This window comes from Macrosteles quadrilineatus, unplaced genomic scaffold (genome assembly GCF_028750875.1).
Source record: "Macrosteles quadrilineatus isolate MER2022 unplaced genomic scaffold, UCM_ALF_1.0 Scaffold_8__2_contigs__length_117827958, whole genome shotgun sequence".
Taxonomy (NCBI): Eukaryota; Metazoa; Arthropoda; class Insecta; order Hemiptera; family Cicadellidae; genus Macrosteles; species Macrosteles quadrilineatus.
In genome coordinates this window covers 58,743,526-58,763,670 of record NW_026542601.1, presented here as the reverse complement: position 1 = coordinate 58,763,670, position 20,145 = coordinate 58,743,526, and the positions used below count along the sequence as shown (strand labels likewise).

At 35.2% G+C, this 20,145-nt stretch overlaps 1 protein-coding gene across 1 annotated transcript; it reads left to right on the top strand.

Annotated features, from left to right (window-relative positions):
- The first annotated feature begins 1,501 nt into the window (after nt 1-1,501).
- Nucleotides 1,502-18,228, top strand: LOC128999817 (porphobilinogen deaminase-like). The gene is made up of 8 exons (XM_054426509.1): nt 1,502-1,877; nt 4,637-4,709; nt 5,433-5,616; nt 6,297-6,382; nt 6,719-6,903; nt 10,339-10,498; nt 11,065-11,227; nt 17,837-18,228. Exons 1-8 carry the CDS (start codon nt 1,830-1,832, stop codon nt 18,012-18,014), a joined length of 1,077 nt encoding a protein of 358 aa, XP_054282484.1. The 5' UTR covers nt 1,502-1,829; the 3' UTR covers nt 18,015-18,228.
- The last annotated feature ends 1,917 nt before the right edge of the window (nt 18,229-20,145 follow it).

The following is a 20,145-nucleotide window of genomic DNA, read 5'->3' as shown; positions in this document are numbered from 1 at the left end:
GGAGGGGCTTGCCATATGCAGCGTCACAGGGTGGGAGGGAGGGTTTAAAAATGAAGAAAACGCGTTACTTATAGACGGCCCGGGCCCCTAGGAGTTGTAGGCTATACTTGTTATTCTAAGTACTCAATATTCAAAGTCAATGAGCATAGATTAACAAAGCTTTATCTATATATTAATTTGAAACTGTTTTTCTTTGTGACAGCTAATTTGAGAGAACGGCTGGGCGTAGAAGCTCGGTAGAGGTGTCTAAAGAAAGGACTTGGTCTGTAGATGATCCATCAAAAGAGAAACGTGGTAAATTCCCTTGGGGCTCTGCCCCAGTGGCCTTTAAATTCCCATCCCATGTTATTCTTATGGGGGAAAAACGGGATTTTGTCACAGCTAATTTCAGAGAACGGCTGGGCGTAGAAACTTGGTAGGGGTCTCTAAAGAAAGGTCTTGGTCTGTAGATGAGTCATCAACAGAGAAACGAGTTAAATTCCCTTGGGGCTCTGCCCCAGAGGCCTTTAATAACAAGTGACAGTAGTCCCCTCAGCAGATTTGTTTACATTATGACCATATGTATAATTTTACACTACTTTTTAATGAAACAGCTGTTAATATTTAAATTGTGATTTACTAAATTTGTCAAAATGAAGTATTTGCAAAGTTTTTTTCTGATTTTAAAATCGATTTTCTTCTGCATCGTGTCATGTTTTGCGATATGATGTTGTAATGTTGTAATGTTATAATGTGCAATCCAAATCAGTGGAAAATCCTAATATCACAGTACCGGTAACTCTTAAAATTATTTCTTATGGAGTTAACTTATGTCTATTGTATGGGTTGGTTTCTGCCTTTTTTACCACTTCTTGGAGATTGTACGTAGGCGTGTTGCACGTATGTTCTTTGGCGTATTGCATCTATAGACGATACTTGGGTTGGTTGGTGTAATTATTACAATGGAAACAAGCGAGAAATCCTGGACAATTTGATATAGGCATACTAAAAATAAAACTGAATTAGAATAAAAAGAAATAATGTTTTTTTTCTTCATTTATAATCGTTATTATAGAGAATCTAATGCGGCTATGAGTGGGAAACATTTGTGGAAAACTCTAAAAACAAGATCAGCTTTTGAAAAAAAGATAAGATATTTACAAACAATTTTGATTATATCTAACTGTTGTGTACATCCTGAGTATTTCCATAATCTTTGAGTCGACTTATATAAAGTCATCGGAAATTATGACCGTTATTCGTTTTAAAATAACGCCTGTAATGCTTTGCAATTGCTCGAATTCGAGCAACAGGTACACTAGTATGATTGAATACAAAAACTGGTGCGCGATGATAGTTTACTGTTTGTAGTCAGTACAGAAATGTCAAGCGTCCAGCTGACTGATGACATATGATTTAGTTTGTCTTGTCTGCTACCACTGCTACTCTACCACTCTGCTTTCTGCTTGGATTGAAACAGAAAACTGTACTGATCGAGATCGAGATGTGGAAGTGGAGTGGAGTTTCCCTTCTAGTTTACTTTCTTCCTTCTTTCAAATTTTGTTCAAGTACAAGATGTATGCCTTTAGGGGGTTGTTTAGATTTAATAGCAAATGTAGCTAATGCAATTTAATTGACCCTCAAACAATCTGCTGCAGTGTCAGTAATTGTTTACCATTCATGTGATATTCAAAATTACAATTCCTAGTTTTTAAAAAGTGTTCCCTTAGCCCAATTTTATTTTTACTATATCTTCATGACGTCTTAACCTTACTTTCATGCTCAGTGATTACCTCTCATAATTTAAATATTTATAATTTTACGGTAGTGTAAAACGGCCAGCACTGAAAATGGGTGATCAGGAAAAAGTTATCAAAGTTGGATCAAGAAAAAGTGAGGTAGGCCTAGGTTTAAGACTTCTGGATTTAATGATATGGTAACCTACATTTGAAAAGTGAAAGTAAGGTTATATCAGGGTTATCTTTTGTATCCTATGTATTTAGGCCTACTGTAGGTCCTTCTAGAATCATTCCAAACATAGGCTACCCTATGTGTAGCCTATATTTTACATTTTAGTAATTCGGTATTTAACAGAGCAGATGCATTCTAAGTTTGTTCACAATATTCATTTTGCATTGCAAATATAGATCAGGCTAAGTCTTCTTAAAACTGCTTTGATATTGTTTAATTTTTATAGGCCTAAGCCTCATTAGGCCTATCTTGTGATACCATATTTAATTTAACATGCCCGAACTTAACTTAAATTAACAGTAGTTAATTAATTATCATTCCAAGTTATTTGACATCAGTTACTTAATGATATGAATTAAGTAAAAACATATTGACGTGTCCTGTTGTACTTATTTCCATGTGCTTGAAATGGAATAGTTTTATATTTGAAATCTTTCTCCGGTTAAAGTTAAATATAGGGTTTATTCAATTGGGGTACACTTCCATATCTGTTGGCACAAACAACCGAATGAGTAATAGCATGATTATTCGATTGTTTAATTCGTTATATCGTTTGGTTAGTTAGGTTAGGTTAACCTTATCTAACTAACCGAACGATATATTGAATAATCGATATATCGATCGATATTTACATCTGGTTGTTTGTGCCAATATTATGGAAGTGTACCTTTCAAGTAATTAAACGGCTGCACTTTAGTTTACGTCCTACATTTACTCACATAGGCCTAGGCCTAAACTTACTGCAGTTTGGTTAAGGATAGGCCTATAGGTTTAGCTTAGAACAGTTTCATTTTGTAATCAGCAGCTGGTAGTTAATGTAACTTATAATGTACAGTACCGGTATAATAGTAAATGTAGGACGTAAACTAAAGTGCAACCAATTAAACATTAGATTTTTATGTTCCTACTTTTAGTGTTATTCATGCTGACCAACTTACACTTAATAACTTAAATGGTATCAGTTTTTGACCGAAAGTGTCTGAAAGGGTACGGTACTGGTACAGTCCTTCATTATAGCCTATTATCAGATTAAATATACTTGTATATCGATTATAATTCGGTTCGGTAATATTGCTTCAAATTTAATTTTACCATAGCCTACAGATAATATAAATAAAAACGGTACTTTGCTATTAGGCCTATACAGAGGCCGGGACCCTTATACAGCGCGCTGTGGCGGAATAGGTTGGGTTATCAAAAATAAAATTGAAAGTATGACTCATCCGGTATTGTTCGATTCATAATCAAACGAGGATAATCCTACAAACATAGCCTAGGCTAAGTTATTTATAACCCCAAACTAACATAACTTAACATGACCTCCGCAGTGCGCTGTGAAATGTGTGGCCTCCGTTTAATACCAAAGTAGGATCAGAGCAATAACAAAACATCAACAATTGTTTTTTTATACTTGCTTTTATAGCCTACTAAATTTGTAGTCTACGACTAAAATTCGAAGAAAGTATGTTATACATTTCTGAACCCTTGTGGTCATATCATCTTATCAATAAGTTTTGGAACCTTAAGCTTAAGTTAACCTTAAAAGTTATTGTTTGTTTTGTTAACCTTCATAAAATTCTTACATTTCTATAGGCTAGATATTTTGATTTGATCGAATAGCTTTTAAATTGATAAGTTAGTTTCATTTATTAAACATCATTAAAAACGCAAACAGACCAGTAACTTACTCAATTCTATGTTTACATTTATTAAACACCAAAAATGTAACAGATCATACTGGTAACTCTATTTGATGTTTACATCGGAAAAAAATTTAGAAGCGATATATTTAACTGAATAATTGCTACCTAACAAAAGAAAATTTCATTTTACAATAACTGCATCCAAAATTGTGCAAATAAATCCTTTTATTTTAATCCATGCGGTGATACCATATTTTAATTACAGTTACTGTTTGATTCTATAAGAAATCCTTAAGTTTTTATTGAAAATAAACATTAAAAAGGCTACCTTTATAATTAACAACTAGCTGTACCCGCGGGCTTTGCCCTGTTTAACTTCATAAGTGAGCTCGTTCGCATGGCTCAATCACATCCTGGTTGAAGTTCGTTCGCTACGCTCACTCACCTTTAGGTTGGAGCTCGTTCGCTGCGCTCACTTTCCTTCAGGTTAGCTCGTTCGCTACGCTAACTCGCCTCCAGGTTGAAGTTCGTACGCTATGCTCACTCACCTTTTGGTTGCAAATTAGCTGTTGTCATAAATTTAAAAATAATACAGTAGTGCTGCACCCTGTTGGTAAATCTATTAACTTTTTATGCTATTGAACATCACAGAATCAAATAGTTTAGTTGAACCAGCTGTTAAGATTCTTTAATTCAATTTAAATATGAGTACTCATAAGGTTAACATGGGAAACTCCAGAGCCACTGGGGCAGAGCCCGAGAGTCCGATCAGAATAAAAACAACTTAGTTTTCCTATTTAATGCCTAAAGAATCAGTGTACCAAATTTCAGCCTCCTAGGTAAATGGGAAGTGGGAGAATTAGTGATGCCTGATGAGTGAGTGTGAGTGAGTGAGTGAGTCAGTGAGGGCTTTGCCTTATATATATATATATAGATGACTAGGTCTACCTTTTTGGTTCATTAATAGGCCTCATATAAGTTAGGGTAAAATAATTATCCATCAATAATTTTGCCATGTTTTATACTTTGTATTTTTGTTGCAGCTGGCACTGATTCAAACCCGTTCAATTATAAGAAGTTTAGAAGAAATTTATCCTAGTAAGAAGTTTGAAATAGGTAAGGAGAAATGAGCTTAGGCTGTAGGGAGTAATGTTTGGTTGGTTTATGTTGTTTTGAAAAAATCAATGTATAGCTAAGTTTCATACCATCTGAAATTTGATACTAATCCAATATGGACATTAACTTAAATTATTTTAAAAACTTGAAGTAGATAGTTATCTAGTTAAAAAACACATAAAATAAAACAAATTAAAATTAAAATCTGGTCGACCGTTATTTAGCATCGTTTTTCTTTCGTAACGCGTGCACTGGCGTGTGTCGAGACTCCATATCGTCCATAATGGTCAACCAGTGTTTTTTTTATGTTTAACCTGTGTTTTATTTGTGAACTTTCAACGCACCTCTTGAGGGAAGATTAGTTCTTATACGGATTTGATGATGGTGTTTGCGCCAAAATGTGCATAATCCATTAAGGACAAGACTTGGACAATAAGGCAACACAGGTAACTTCACCTTTTTTATACGTCAAACATTTGGTCCGAAAACACCAGCAACAAAAATGAAGAATTACCTGTCTGGTCTTTTAGAAGTTTTAAAAATCAATAATTTGTTCAATGCTTATAATTTCTTTTAAAATTTGATTTAAATTAAATATATCTTGCTCTTAAAATGTCCGTCAAAGTCAGTAAAATTAAGTGAACTGATACCATTATTCTGTGAACTGTTAGAAAACATTACCATACTTAATAAATCCTAAGTTCAGTAAAACCTCTTTTTCAGTTACCATGTCAACCCTAGGCGATCAAATTCTGGATAAACCTCTTCCGAAAATTGGTGAGAAGAGTTTATTCACAAAAGAGCTTGAAATAGCACTGGAAAGAAGTGATGTAGATTTTGTAGTTCATTCCCTCAAAGATCTCCCTACAGTGTTACCTGACGGAATGGCGATCGGAGCTATTTGCAAGTAAGTGTTTTTTTTTTAACCACGAGCAGGTTATTTAATTATTTTTTTTAGCCTTTATAATTAGTTTTTACATGTAAATTTATTATCATTTCAGTTACTGGTACTAAAGTTATAAATAAAATCCACTGCAATTGAAGGCTGCTAAGCTTAACCGTGATAGTATTAAAATTATTTAGAGAAATATTGATGAGAATAAATACATAATGAAATATATAAAGCCTATGATGATATCACTACTAATAATTGGCCCTACTAATATCACTGGCTAGATAATTGTCCACAGAATAAAACCCATTCCTTTACCCTGGGTTTAGAACAGAATCAAATCGTTTAAAGGATACAATCCATGCAATTTTGGAAGTGAATTGAATAGTTTTTTCTAGTAAAAATACTTTATGGCTTATCTTGGGTTTTTATAAGCTAGTAAATCAAATGGATTGTTATTCCTAATCCTAGTATAATATGGATGTGTTTTGTTTCCAGTTGTAAAATGTTTCAAAGACTCCTCAACATATCAGACAGCGAGACAGCAAAATATAGGCTAAATAGAGATTAGTCAAAGTCATTATATGTAATTCTATAAATATTGGTTTACATGACTGTCTTTGTAAATCCTCATCAACAATATTTAGCAGGCCTACCTTAATTAATTTTGTTAATTCATTTTCAAATGTTACCAGGAGAGAAGATCCAAGAGATGCCGTGATTTTCAACGCAAAATTTAAGGATAAAACCTTAGCAACGTTACCAGAAAATAGCGTAATTGGTAAGCTATTATTAAATTATCTTGACAATCTTGTGCCTTCTACATATGTGTGTTTAGCTAAATAAAAAAGTTCTGGATCAATGAAGTTTCTATAAATTTTTAACTTATTTTTACATACATGTAGCCTTAGTTGATGCTGTTTTGTTTGTTTTTTATTCTGTGGGTTTTGTGTTTTTACATCATTGGCATGTTTTGTAAGGTAATGGTCCCTGGTGCTTTACTACCTAAAATCAACATTTTAGATAGCATAATTAATTGATAGCCCACAGACAAATGGTACCTAAGTCCAGAACTTATCTTGCTTGAGATTAAATTGACAGTCCCATCATTGTTCAGGAACCAGCTCCCTGAGAAGAACTGCCCAGCTGTCCCGACATTTCCCACACCTCAAAGTTGAGAACATCCGAGGCAACTTGAACACTCGACTACGCAAGCTAGACACCGAGGACTCTCAGTACGCAGCAATCATACTAGCCCTTGCTGGGATCACTAGGATGGGCTGGCAGGACCGGGTTGGACAGGTAAATACAACATTTATTCCTGAGTAGCTGAGTCTTTTGAATGCTTGCTTAGCTATCAAGAGGCTGCTTGTTCACTATCACTATTCACTATTTATATTTTCTCTGTGATTTATGTAAATGGTGAATCCGTGAATGAAATTTTAAAATTAAATCAAATCTTTGTGCTTTTTTTAAGTTACCTAGGACATGTAAATAAATGGCAAAGAAATTGTCATGATATCAATTCTCATACATCCTTGGTTTATCTTTGTTTTTAAAAATTTAAACATGTCCTGGGCGTGTCAATTTTGCAACATCCTTTATATCTGTGCTTTTAAAAATTTAAACATGTCCTGGGCGTGTCAATTTTGCAACATCATTTGTTTATCTTTGCTTTTAAAGCTTTAAACATGTCCCAGGCGTGTCAATTTTGCAGTGTACAATAATTTTTAGTTCTTTGTCTCCAATAAGTATTCTATTACCATAAAGTTGTAGCAAGTTTTAAAATTAATTTGATCGTAGCTAATTGAGCCATGGGCAGAGTGCACTGCTATCATTAATGACTTTTCTTAATCACACAAATATTTTAACCAACACAATACCGAAAGGTTAATTTATTGTAAATACTATAGCATATTTCATATCAAACCTTTTTCAATTTTGATCTAATGGTGATTATCATAGTACCAAGAGGAAAATACCATAATGTTAATAGCACACTTTGTGGAAGACTTATTTAACTAAGTTCTTTTTCAATTGGAGATTAGCTAAATACATCTGGTTGATATGGATGAGATTTATACTTATGTATCCAAAAGGTGATTTGTAATTAAGAGGGTTCCCTACCCCCATTGAAAAACGTCAGAAAACCGCTTCGCGCGGTATCATATAGCGATTCTAGTTTTAACATTTAAATTGTGAACCAAACACCATTTTGTACATAAAGAGTGGTTATACTAAGTTTGCTTTTTAAAAAAGTGGTTATACTAACTTTGACAAGTCGTTGCCCTTGATTGCGTAAGCATAGACATTTTTTAAAAAGCAAACTTAGTATAACCACTCTTTATGTACAAAATGGTGTTTGGTTCACAATTTAAATGTTAAAACTAGAATCGCTATATGATACCGCGCGAAGCGGTTTTCTGACGTTTTTCAATGGGGGTAGGGAACCCTCTTAAGTAGTAGGCAGTAGTCTGTTATTTTCAGATTGTTTCATTTATCCAAAAGCTTTTAAGGCCACTCACATGGCAAGGTAAGGTGTTGTAATTTTTATTTCAAACAGTTAAAGTATGTCTGCCAGATACTTGGGTTTTTAAACCTTTTATGTGGTTTTTTGATTTGTTACTGTACCATTCTTGTAAATAAAATATGATTTTCACGTAATGCAAAAATTCTATTTTGAATCAGATTGTTGTAAGAAAAATATACTTGTTGGTGGTTCTGTGCATATAAATTATTATTTTTGCTTGCCATTAAAAAAGCAGGTGCTAAATAACCTAAAGTGCATTTAATGTACAAAATTAAATACCCCAAAAAAATATATTTGAAATTGTAAAAATATCCTCATGGTGTGTAAATTTAATTATTAAAAAAAGGAGCTTAGCTTTTTTCCAAATGTTTCAAATAAAGGAGAACAATTTTCAAATTTAAAGGTAAAATTGTTTACCTCTACAAAATTTTATGTGAATACTGTACTAAAAGACAGGTGCAGCTTAATGAATTATATATTGGTTGTTAAATAGTTTATTTCTATTTCTAATATAATAAATAATCTACTGGCATAATATGATCAGCATAAACAATTTACCGAGTTCAAATTCTTCAAACGCTAGACAGGTTTCTGGGGAAGCCTTTTAGGCTATCAAATATCGATATATGATCCTTTATAACAGGGGACTGGGTATTCTAAACCCTACCTAAACCTCTCTGCCAAGTGGGTACACTCAGTTCCACTTGATTAAAGAGTCAGTCTATCTGAGAAAAATATCTTAGATAGTCAATAATACCTTTAAATACTATTTAGTATATTTTTGATATGTCTTTATGAAAAACAATTGGAATATTCATTATTATAAAAATCACTACATACTATTGCTGTAAAAGCCTAAGTATGGCTTGTCTTTAGCTCACTAACTTAAAAAACAAGTAGAAAACCTTGTAACTTCCCTTGGTCAGTATTTATGATGTTTGTGTTCTCCTTATCTCTCCAGTCCTGTTATCTACTGTATCACCATTATCACTGTAATAACTCTAACAAATCTACTATGTTACTTAAACAATTTACACTATTCTTTTTAAAATAGTACATTTCTCAACAAGAGTAGAAAGTGAGCTCCATAAATCTCGCTACGTCTCTAAATATTTGTAATGACCCTCTTTCACTTACTTTTTGCTGCCTACAAAGACTAATTAAATACAAATATTCAGTTATCGCTTTATTTCAGTTAGGAACATTTCACTAATAGCATTTTTTTATAGGCCTTCTATTTAAAACAATGAGTTGGCAACCCATTTCAGTTAATGAAACAATAACAAATGTTTGTTTATGTCGGAAAAATCCCAAAAAGATAGTAAACATTACTTTTGCAAAGTAAACATTCTTTTTTCCTCGTAAACAATTTAATGATGAATTTTTGAAGGTGATAAACATATAATGAAAACAGATGATTTTACAGTAGCGTAACCAAATAGTAGTTTTCATCACTAGGAGCGAAAGTGGATCTTTTTGGTACACTTCGTGTTTTACAAGCGAGGTGCGGCGGAGCTTGGAAATACGACTAAGTACCAAAGAGACACTTTGACTCCTTGTGATGAACAACTATTTTTATCATACTGTCGGAATAATATTACAAAATTACACCACATAATTTTGGGTTGTACAAAGTTGTCATCAATGACATTTCTGTTGTTTACAAACATAACTTAAAATTAAGTGTGATTAGCACCGTTTTTATAACATTTATAATGTGCCATTAACAAATTTTGAGGTTAGCAAACCAAAACATTTACCATATGTTTTTTTCTTTTCCCTATTTTAAGTTAACCGAAAACGATGATTTTGCGGACGATTGAGAGAACTTAAAACTGCTGTTTTCCGGACATTATGGTGAAACATTTCCTACAGATACCAGACAGTTGCTTTTCCTGCACTGAAAATAACACACAAAGTAGCTGATTCCTGTATTTACTTACTTTCCCACACTCAAAATATTTTCCATAGTATTAGGAACGTAATACGTGTACGCATGAAAACAAGTTAGCAACACTACTAAATTGATCAGATGTTGCAGTGTTTAGTTGTCGCTCAACTTTTTGGACTTAACTAATGTTACTGTGGGACTAAACAACACTAGTAGTCAGCCATGCTTCCAATACTATGGTGTATGGGCCTAAGCATTTGTTATTAGCCAAACTGATATTTTCCAAGTTTGTAATTGTAAGAGTGTCTGTCCGCAGGTGCTTGATGGTGAGGAGATGTTGTATGCTGTAGGTCAGGGTGCTCTGGCAGTGGAGTGTAGGGAGAATGACTTAGCCACCATGTCACTGCTACATCCTCTACATCACCAGGCGACCACTGCCAGGGTAGTGGCGGAGCGTAGCTTCCTCTGTACTCTAGGTATGTTACTACCTAGAGCTGCCTAAACGCTCAACTGTATGATCACTTGGGAAAATTTACAATTCTTTTAACATGTTATGATAAAGTAGCATAGATTAAACAGTATTTTGATTATCTGTATGGGTAGTGTTTTTACTCGCCCTGTATTTGTTGCTGTGTGGTAAAAAGTATGTAACTCACTTTACAAAATGTCAGTTACCATGGAATCCTGTGCTCAGCAAGCCTCTTGTAGGAACTATCATGCTCGTGCCATAAACACCCACTTCTCATATTTGTGGCGTAAATACACTACAACACTTTAGAACATAATATTTGTAAAACTAGCCGCAGGACTATTTTTCCAATCTTTCATTTTCGGAAACCAATTCAGGCACAAGCCTATCTAGACATGCTCTAAAAAAATACAAGATTTAAGATTTTTTTACTTTTGCATTTAACCTATGGTTTTCATGAATTAAAAATTGAGAGTCTGATGGTTGGAGCATAGAAAAGTAAATATAAGAGTCCCTGCTGTTATTTTAAGACTTGTAGACTCAAAGAATGTATTTTTGTACTGTATGTAACAGGTGGAGGGTGTTCAGCCCCAGTTGCAGTCGAGAGCAGTGTGAGAGGTGCATCACTGGCACTCACTGGCGCAGTGTGGAGTCTGGATGGTACTGAAACCTTGCGCCAGTCCAGTGAATGTCGTCTGCACTCTGACCCTGACAGTGACGAGTATGAACCAGCCAGGTGGGTTGGATTTTATCTCACTGAATATGTTTTTAAGATGTTACTATATAAACTTCAAACTTTGTTTAACTTCAAAACATCTATTTTCTATAAGTACATGTTTGCTTACCAATAAACTTGACACCGGAATTTTATTTACCCCCAGAAATCTACCCCCAGTGGTCAAATCAGAAATGTCCGATCTGAAATGAACCCCCTGTGGTCGGCTACGCTACGCATCGGCCAAATTTAAAACATATCATTCAAGGAGGCCATTTTCTAATTACTAGAGAGGTTAAACTACAATGCAATTAATTGTTGATAAAGAAGCCTGCCACTGGTTGATTAATAAATTAATAGGGATGGACGGGTCCCGAAATTTCGGGAATTTTTCGGGAAAAAAATATTCCCGATTATCGGGACGGGATTACATTAAACTCGGGAATTTTTCGGGACGGGATTTGGTCCGATCGTCGGCGATTTTTCCGCTTCGCGAGTGCCGATAACGCCGTTATTGCGAGCGATAGGTCCGCGAACGCAGGACCCGAAGTCATTTCGACGATTACGCCGTGACCGCGGAGTCATAACGATGATCGCGCCGTGGCCGCGATTATTGAACCGACGATCGCACCGTGACCGCGAGTCATAACGATGATCGGGCTGTGACCGCGGAGTCATACCGACAGTCACGCCGTGACCGCGGAGTGATAACGACGATCGCGCTGTGACCACGAGTCATACCGACTATCACGTTGTGACCGCGAGTCATACCGACGATCGCGCCGTGACCGCGAGTCATACCCACGATTGCGCCGTGACCGCGAGTCATGTCGACGATCGCGCCGTGACCGTGGGGTCATACCGACGATAACCCCGTGACCGCGAGTCATGACGACGATCGTGCCGTGACCGCGGGTCATGACGACGATCGCCCCGTGACCGCGAGTCATGCTGACGATCGCGCCGTGACCGTGAGTCATATCGACGATCGCGCCGTGACCGCGAGTCATGACGACAATCGCGCCGTGACCGTGGAGTCATACCGACGATAAGCCCGTGACCGCGGAGTCATACCGACGATCGCGCCGTGACCGCGGAGTCATACCGACGATCGCGCCGTGACCGCAAGTCATGACGACGATCGTGCCGTGACCGTGGAGTCATACCGACGATAACCCCGTGACCGGAGTCATACCGAAGATCGCGCCGTGACCGCGAGTCATGACGACGATCGCGCCGTGACCGTGAGTCATACAGACGAATACCCCGTGACCGCGGAGTCATACCGACGATCTCGCCGTGACCGCGAGTCATGACGACGATCGCGCCGTGACCGTGAGTCATATAGACGATCACCCCGTGAACCGCGAGTCACAAGTTTCTATAGGTACCTGTAAATTGTTACCCATTTTTTGGTTTTTATAGATCATTGCCACAAATGGTAAAAATTGATTTTGTATGTCTTTTTTGGTAACTGCAATACAGTACTTTCTTTTTATGCACAGAAAAAAATCCCGTCCCGTCCCGTCCCGAAAATCGGGAAGGAAATAAAAATCCCGTCCCGTCCCGTCCCGAACTAAAAATTCAATCCCGTCCATCCCTATAAATTAATGAATTATTTTATTATTAATTCCTTTTAAATTACCATTTTGCGCTGCGCTACATCTTAAGCTTTGAAATGACACCTCAATCGTAAAAATCTGCAAAGTAGGTCAGGTGAAAAAGGACTGATACAGCTTATTGAACAGGGTGTCCACATTCTGGAAAGTCAGGGAAAGTCAGGGAAAGTCAGGGAAAAAAATTTTGGTCATGGAAAGTCAGGGAAATGGGTAAAAAGTCATGGAAAGTCATGGAAATCCCCAATGATGGATTTGAGGGGACTCTTCGATGCTCTAGTCGGCCGTAACCCCGACTATTGTAGCATTTTTCAGGATTTTTCACAAATGTACGACAATTCAATTTATTGTCTTACATTTGTGCTTGGATTATTTTAAATTATTAATATTTTTCTTGTTTGTTCTAGGATGTTGATTAGTTGCTAGATGCTAAGTGTAACAATGACTGCTAAACAGTGCAAATTTAATAAACTATGGCTCGATGCCAAACTATATCCGGAATTTAGTGGTTGGTTAGATTTGGTGGTTGCTGATGCCACTTCGGCTTATTGTAAAGTGTGTCGCAAGTCATTCAAGCTCAGTAACATGGGTAAAAATGCGGTTGTTTCTCATTCTAAAGGACCTAATCACTTAAAATACATGCAGGCCAAAAATTCCCAGCCAACAATCTCCTTTTTCACTAAGAAAAAAGTGTCAGAACCTACATCAGCAGAAGATGTACATCCTGTACCGAGTACTTCAACTACACCAGATGTAAGAACTTCAAAGCAAGAAACTTCTCAAACAAGTTTAAAGACTTTCAGTGTCAATGAAGATGATGTAACATCTGCGGAAGCAATTTGGGCTCTTGAAGTTGTCACTGGAAAAATGTCTCTTAACTCCTGTGATGATACTTCGGCTGCTTTCAAAAGGATGTTTCCAGATAGCAAAATTGCTCAGAGTTTTAGTATGGGAAAAACTAAGGCTTCTTATTTAATAAACCATGGACTGGCACCATATTTTCAGGAACTGTTACAAAAGGAAATTAAAGAGTGTTCTGACTATGTGGTGTCTTTTGACGAATCCCTAAACAAAGTTGTTCAGAGAGGTCAAATGGACCTTTGTGTTAGATTTTGGGATGTCAACCTTCAAAGAGTGTCTACAAGATATTGGAACAGTGTATTTCTTGGTAGGGCATCAGCTAACCATTTACTAGACGCATTTATTGATGGATTAGCCTTGCCGTTGCAAAATATCTTGCAAGTGAGTATGGACGGACCAAACGTTAACCTCAGTTTTTTAAAGAAACTAGAAAGCCACTTGCAAGTCTTGAATCCGGACGGAAAATCCATTTTAGACATCGGTATATGCAGCCTTCATACAGTGAATGGAGCTATTAAAACGGGAGTTAACAAATGTGAGTGGAATCTTTTTCAGTTTTTTCGATCTCTTTATAATTTTTTCAAAGGTAGCCCTGCTCGACGTGCCAAATATACTGAAATAACTTCCAGCAAATCATTCCCTTTCAAGTTTACTTCAGTAAGGTGGTTAGAAAATGGGCCTTGTGTGGACCAAACTATCAAAATTTTTGATCACGTTAGCCAATTTATTCAAGAATACACTGAAGAAAAGGAAAATAAAAACTTGCAGTACCTAAGGGAAACCATGAAAGACCCTTTTCTTAAGGCAAAACTTTGTGCTTTCAGGAGCATCTTATCAGATATTGAACCATTCTTAAGAAGGTTCCAAAGTCAGAAGCCTATGGTTCCGTATCTGTTTTCATCAATTGAGGAATTGGTAAGAAAAGAAATGATGAGATTTGTTAAGCCAGAGAAGTTAAGGGAAGCAAGTACGTCTCAAAAATTAATAAATCTAGATTTGCACCTATTTGAAAATTTGGTCCCAGTAGAGAAAATAAGTGTTGGGTATGCAGCAAAAACCATCTTAAGACAACTTAAAAGCTCAGAGAAAGATAAATTAGCATTTAGAAAAGATTTTAGGACTCTGCTGATAACTATGATCAATAAACTTAAAGAGAAAAGTCCTTTGAAATGTCATTTGGCTCGAGGGCTAACTGCATTAGACCCTAAAACAATATTGCTCAAACCTGATCTGGCAATAACACGGATTGACACAGTGTTAGAAAACATGTATAGCCGTAAAAGAATTCCCGATCAAGTTGCTGATAAAGCTAAACTTCAGTTTTCTTCTTTGATTGAAGAAGTTCAGAAAAATGAAAATCTTAAACACAAATTTGATAACTTTATTTTAGAAAAGACTGATGAGGTTGGACTTGATGAATTTTATTATTCACTTTTAGGTGAAGACAAGAAGTATGTTGAACTGTGGTCAGTGATGAAACTGTGTCTAATTTTGTCTCATGGAAACGCTTTTGTTGAATCTGGCTTTTCGATTAACAAAAATTTACTGGTAGAAAACCTTCTAGAAGAATCACTTGTTTCACAAAGAATAATTATTGATAGTGTAAAACATCTTGGTGGTGTGAAAAATATAACAATTAACAGAAGTATGCTTACTTCAGTAAGGTCTTCAAGAAGAAGATACCAGTTATATCTAGATAAGAAAAAAGAAAAGACAAGTGAAGAAGAAAAAGAGAAAATAGAGAAAAGAAAGATTCAATTGGAGCTAAAGGAACTAGAAGAAAGTAGGAAAAAGTTGAAAATAGAAAGAGAAAAGGAAGATGCTGAGATTGAGAAAAAGAAACAAATGTTGGAGGCCATGAAAAAACAACATTAAAGATTTGTCAAAAGAGGTTCTTAAAATATATTGTTAAGATAAGAATACTCTAATTATATTTTTTACATAATCATGTAAGAATCATTTGATTTGTCAGTAAAGGTTATTAAAATATATCGTTAAGATGACAATACTCTAATTAGATTTACCTAATCTTGTAAGAATTATTTGATTCGTCAATGGAGGTTCTTAAAATATATTGTTAAGGTAACAATACTATAATTATATTTACATAATCTTGTAAGAATTATTTGATTTGTCAATGGAGGTTCTTAAAATATATTGTTAAGATAACAATACTATAATTATATTTACATAATCTTGTAAGAATCATTTGATTTGTCAATAACGGTTCTTAAAATATATTGTTAAGATGACAATACTCTAATTAGATTTACATAATTTTGGAAGATTCATTTTATTTTGGTTTTAATTAGTATTATATCTGTTGTGGTTGTGTACAGTTTTTTCACTTAAATAACAATAATAAATATTTATTAGAACAGAACTCAAATGTCAATACAAATACAAATATTGTTATAATGTGTTGAGTTGTCGTAAGTTAAGTATTTTCTAAGCTAAGCTAATTTTGTAAACCCTGTAAACTCAATAAAAAAATAAAAATAAAAAGTATATAGGAAGGAAAAAAGAAAGTGGAGAGAGAACTTGGCCAGCTATGGGGACGGAGGAGGCTGGGTTTTCTTTTTTCCTTCCTTATTTTGAATATCATATTTTTGCAAAATTTATTACAACATTGTTATAATTTAATACATATTTCAGTATTTTCTGTGAAATAATTTGTCCAGGCAGCATTATTTATGTGTGTATGTTATATTATAATTTCCGAGTAAAGTTCGTGAGTCATGGAAATCAATGGTAAATGGTCATGGAAAGTCAGGGAAATTAATGAAAAATTTTCTGTGGACACCCTGATTGAATTAGGAAGGTAAATAATGTTAAACAAGACAACGTCATATCGCATGCTTAATACTGGATATTAGAAGGTAATGATTAACCGAAGAGCCATTGATTTACATAAACCAATTAATAAAATCAATTACAACAACGAATCTTGCTGATAAGTAGCCTAGTGTAGACGACCACTGGGGGTAGATTTCCAGGAGTAGATTTCTGGGTGTAGATTTTCAGAGTTAGATTTCCGGGGGTGAAATTCCGTGGTTTGGGAAATCACTAAAAATAAGCAAACAATTACATTTTGATTATTTAGTAATATATTGGGGGTAAATTTCCAGTTGCGGTCTGTTTCTCAACCGTGTACATGCCCCGCCCCTCGTGACGTCAAAATGACGTAGGCGCTTTTTCTTTGGGGTAAATATCGGGGGGTATAAATCCGCTACCCCATCCTTGCAATTTGGGATTCCCAATTCCAGGCCAATATTTCAATCCCGGGATCTATGGTTGAAATTACATTTTAAACAGTTAGGCTAGCTTTATGCTACTATATAGTCACTTAAAAAAATATTCATTTTACCAACTATATCAAGTTAATATACGCTAAATATTAATTATATACCCAATTTGTCACTATTTCATATTGTAGTGTGTAGATTATCTGAATCCTACCTTCAATTATCCAGCATCCAGTGTCAAGTACCTTTATGTGTGGTATTACTGTACACCGTAGCATGTTGTGTCGGGAAAACCTCTTTTGTATCCCTGCACATCACTGTATTTTCATATTACTTTAGACGAGGGTATGTTGCTAGCCAAGTGGTTAGCGTCTTTGACTTCAGTGCTGGAGGGACGGATTCAATTCCCGTATTCATAAAACTTTTCTCACGTTTACCTCTTGTGAAATGCCACTGGTGTAAAAAAAAGACATTGCATACCACTCAGTCCGCCAACTTCTCATAACTGCACATTTCTCTGCTGCTCCTCATATCTTAGTCTCTGTTTGGTTGAGTGGATGAGTTTATTTCCATGATAATTTTAGTTACAGTAGTCGTGTTTTTACTTTTTCAGTTATTTTTTATGTTTTGTGATGATGGCTTCAAAATAGAGAAAGGCAGTGGTTTGATGAAATACAGACTCATATCATTAGGTTTGCTGAAGGAGAAATAGTATTCATTCATAGGTTTTTAACATGTTAACAATTTTCTTAAGTTATCCAACACTTTTGCTTAGACAACCTCATTATGACTGGAGGCCGCTTTAGCAAAAGACTCAACAATGTAGACGTAACATAACACATACAAAATTCCTATTACAAGTTAGTTTGTCTTTGCCATGACACTAAAAATGTTGGTCGATTTCACAGGAAGTGTCCGTACCGGGAACCCCGTCTGTTTGTGGGAGTCGCCCAGGGTCTTCTAAGTCCCAAGGATCTGGAGACGGCAGAAAAACTGGGTTCGGACCTTGCAGCGAACCTTATACACGATGGTGCCTTAAAAATCATGTCAGCTGCTAAAAAAGAAGTGGTTTCATCGATCAATTAGAATTTATAAATTTTTTTATCCAATTGGATGATTTACCAGGTGTAGGAAGTTTGTACAGCGGTTGTTGATTTTGCTCATTGTAGCTATAGTTTATATCTTATACAATTTGTTAATAATTTTATTTCAATGGGACTTGTTATGTATATGTTGTTGATCCGTTGGTTTTTTGTATAGATATTATATTCGTAAAAAATAAACAAGTTTTAACATGCTACTCTTTGGTTTTCTATAACCTTACAACCTACAACGGGCTACAAGAAAAGAAGCATACTTTGAGTAAACTATCATTGACAAGCCTGTATGAATAATAAATTGTAAGATTGTTAATATTGTAAAATTTTGGGGAGCGAGCTGGTCTAGTGGTAGAGCACAGGACTTTAATCCCTGAGGTGCCAGGTTCAAACCTCCTCAGATATAACCAATGGATTTTATCTGTCGTAATGCCGCAACCCCTACAAGGTCTATCCTGAAGTAATGTGAAAAACGATCCCAGACTTGTGCCTAGCATCCTGAGACAACAAAATAATATTGTTAAGTTATATCATTCCATAAAATGTTCTAATTTTTTTTTTTAAACTTATTTGCATCCAAAAAGTGCAAATCAGTACAAATGGCTTGTCTGCAGCAATTAATAATAAACAATTATATTATTTCACATTGCTTTTTTCTTCAATCAGCCTTTTGTCATTTTGTTTTCTTGTTTATCTTTAAATAATTTATAACATTATGAAATATATACAGAATATAAAAAATACTCAAACTAATATCAGAGAAATCATAGAATTTAAATTAGGCAGTATTCAACAATTTATAACCTGAAAAAAGTAATTCAAATTGTACTTGGAAACCTTGCTCTTTCTAATATAGGCTAAGGCTACTACCATTGACTTTCTATTGGTTTTCTATAACCTTACAACTTAATTCAAATAAGAACATCCTACATCTAGTAGGTATAGGTCTGGCTTGGGAGTTCACGTGATACATTTGTGATATATTGCAAAACTGTGAAAAAAAAAACTATTCCGTTGGTCACCCCAACTATTTATCACATTTTAAATACATCAATACTGTAATCATCAAACGGACTACTTGGGGAGCGAGCTGGCGTAGAGGTTAGAGTGCGGGACATAAGTCCCTGGGGTCCCGGGTTCGATCCCCGCCAAGTCACCAATGGATTTTATCTAAGTGATAATGCCGCAACCCCTAGGTCTAGCCTGAAGTAATGTGAAAAACAATCCCAGGCTCGTGCCTAGCGTCCTAGGACAAAAAAAAAAAAAAAAAAAACAACCACCATTGACTTTGATGCTGAAGTTGTAATACTAGTCAAAGCTACTTATTAATCACATTTTATGATTATTTAATTATATTTCAGTATTGTTTATCTCCAGCATTTAAGTGATTAATGTTAAACACCACTTTAAGTTAACGACCTCTCCGTTTCACTTTGTGCAGATATTACATGGTAACTGTTTTGAAATACTATGATAAAACAGCTCGGTGATCACTTTGTCTCACGTTAAATTATATAGTTTGAATTATTACTTAATAATTCAGTTGGATGTTGGATGATTTAAAATGTGCTACAACAAAGGTCGTAATAATTTCTTATCAATAATCAATATATTTTAAATATATACGAGCTGTTGGCCCGTCCTACGTACGGGATTGAGAAGTCAACAAAAACTGAAATTATATTAATATTTCCATTTCTAATCCAAGCAAAGTTCAAGCAGTTAACCATTTCCTGAAAACAAAAAGCTGCCAAGATGAACTAAAACATGTACACATTTTCCTATTCTTTCCTCAAAAAGTCGAGCAGAAAAATAATTTGCGTAATTTTTCCTTTGAATACTCGGGGGCAGAGCCTCGATTTGTATACATCAGTCTTTATAGAATCTTCAATCTTACTTATTTGCTATATTCAATGCCAACATCACAGAATAATAAACTAACCTGTTAGTTTGAAAGACAACTTTTATATTCAACCAGCTGTTAGTTAAAACAAATTATATTGCACTAAAACAAACTTAAAAATTTAAAGATTGCTCTAAAAAATAAAATAGAACATCTATCATTAAACCATGAATATTTAAATAGTCTGTCATCCTCTTACCCATAAAATGGACGTACA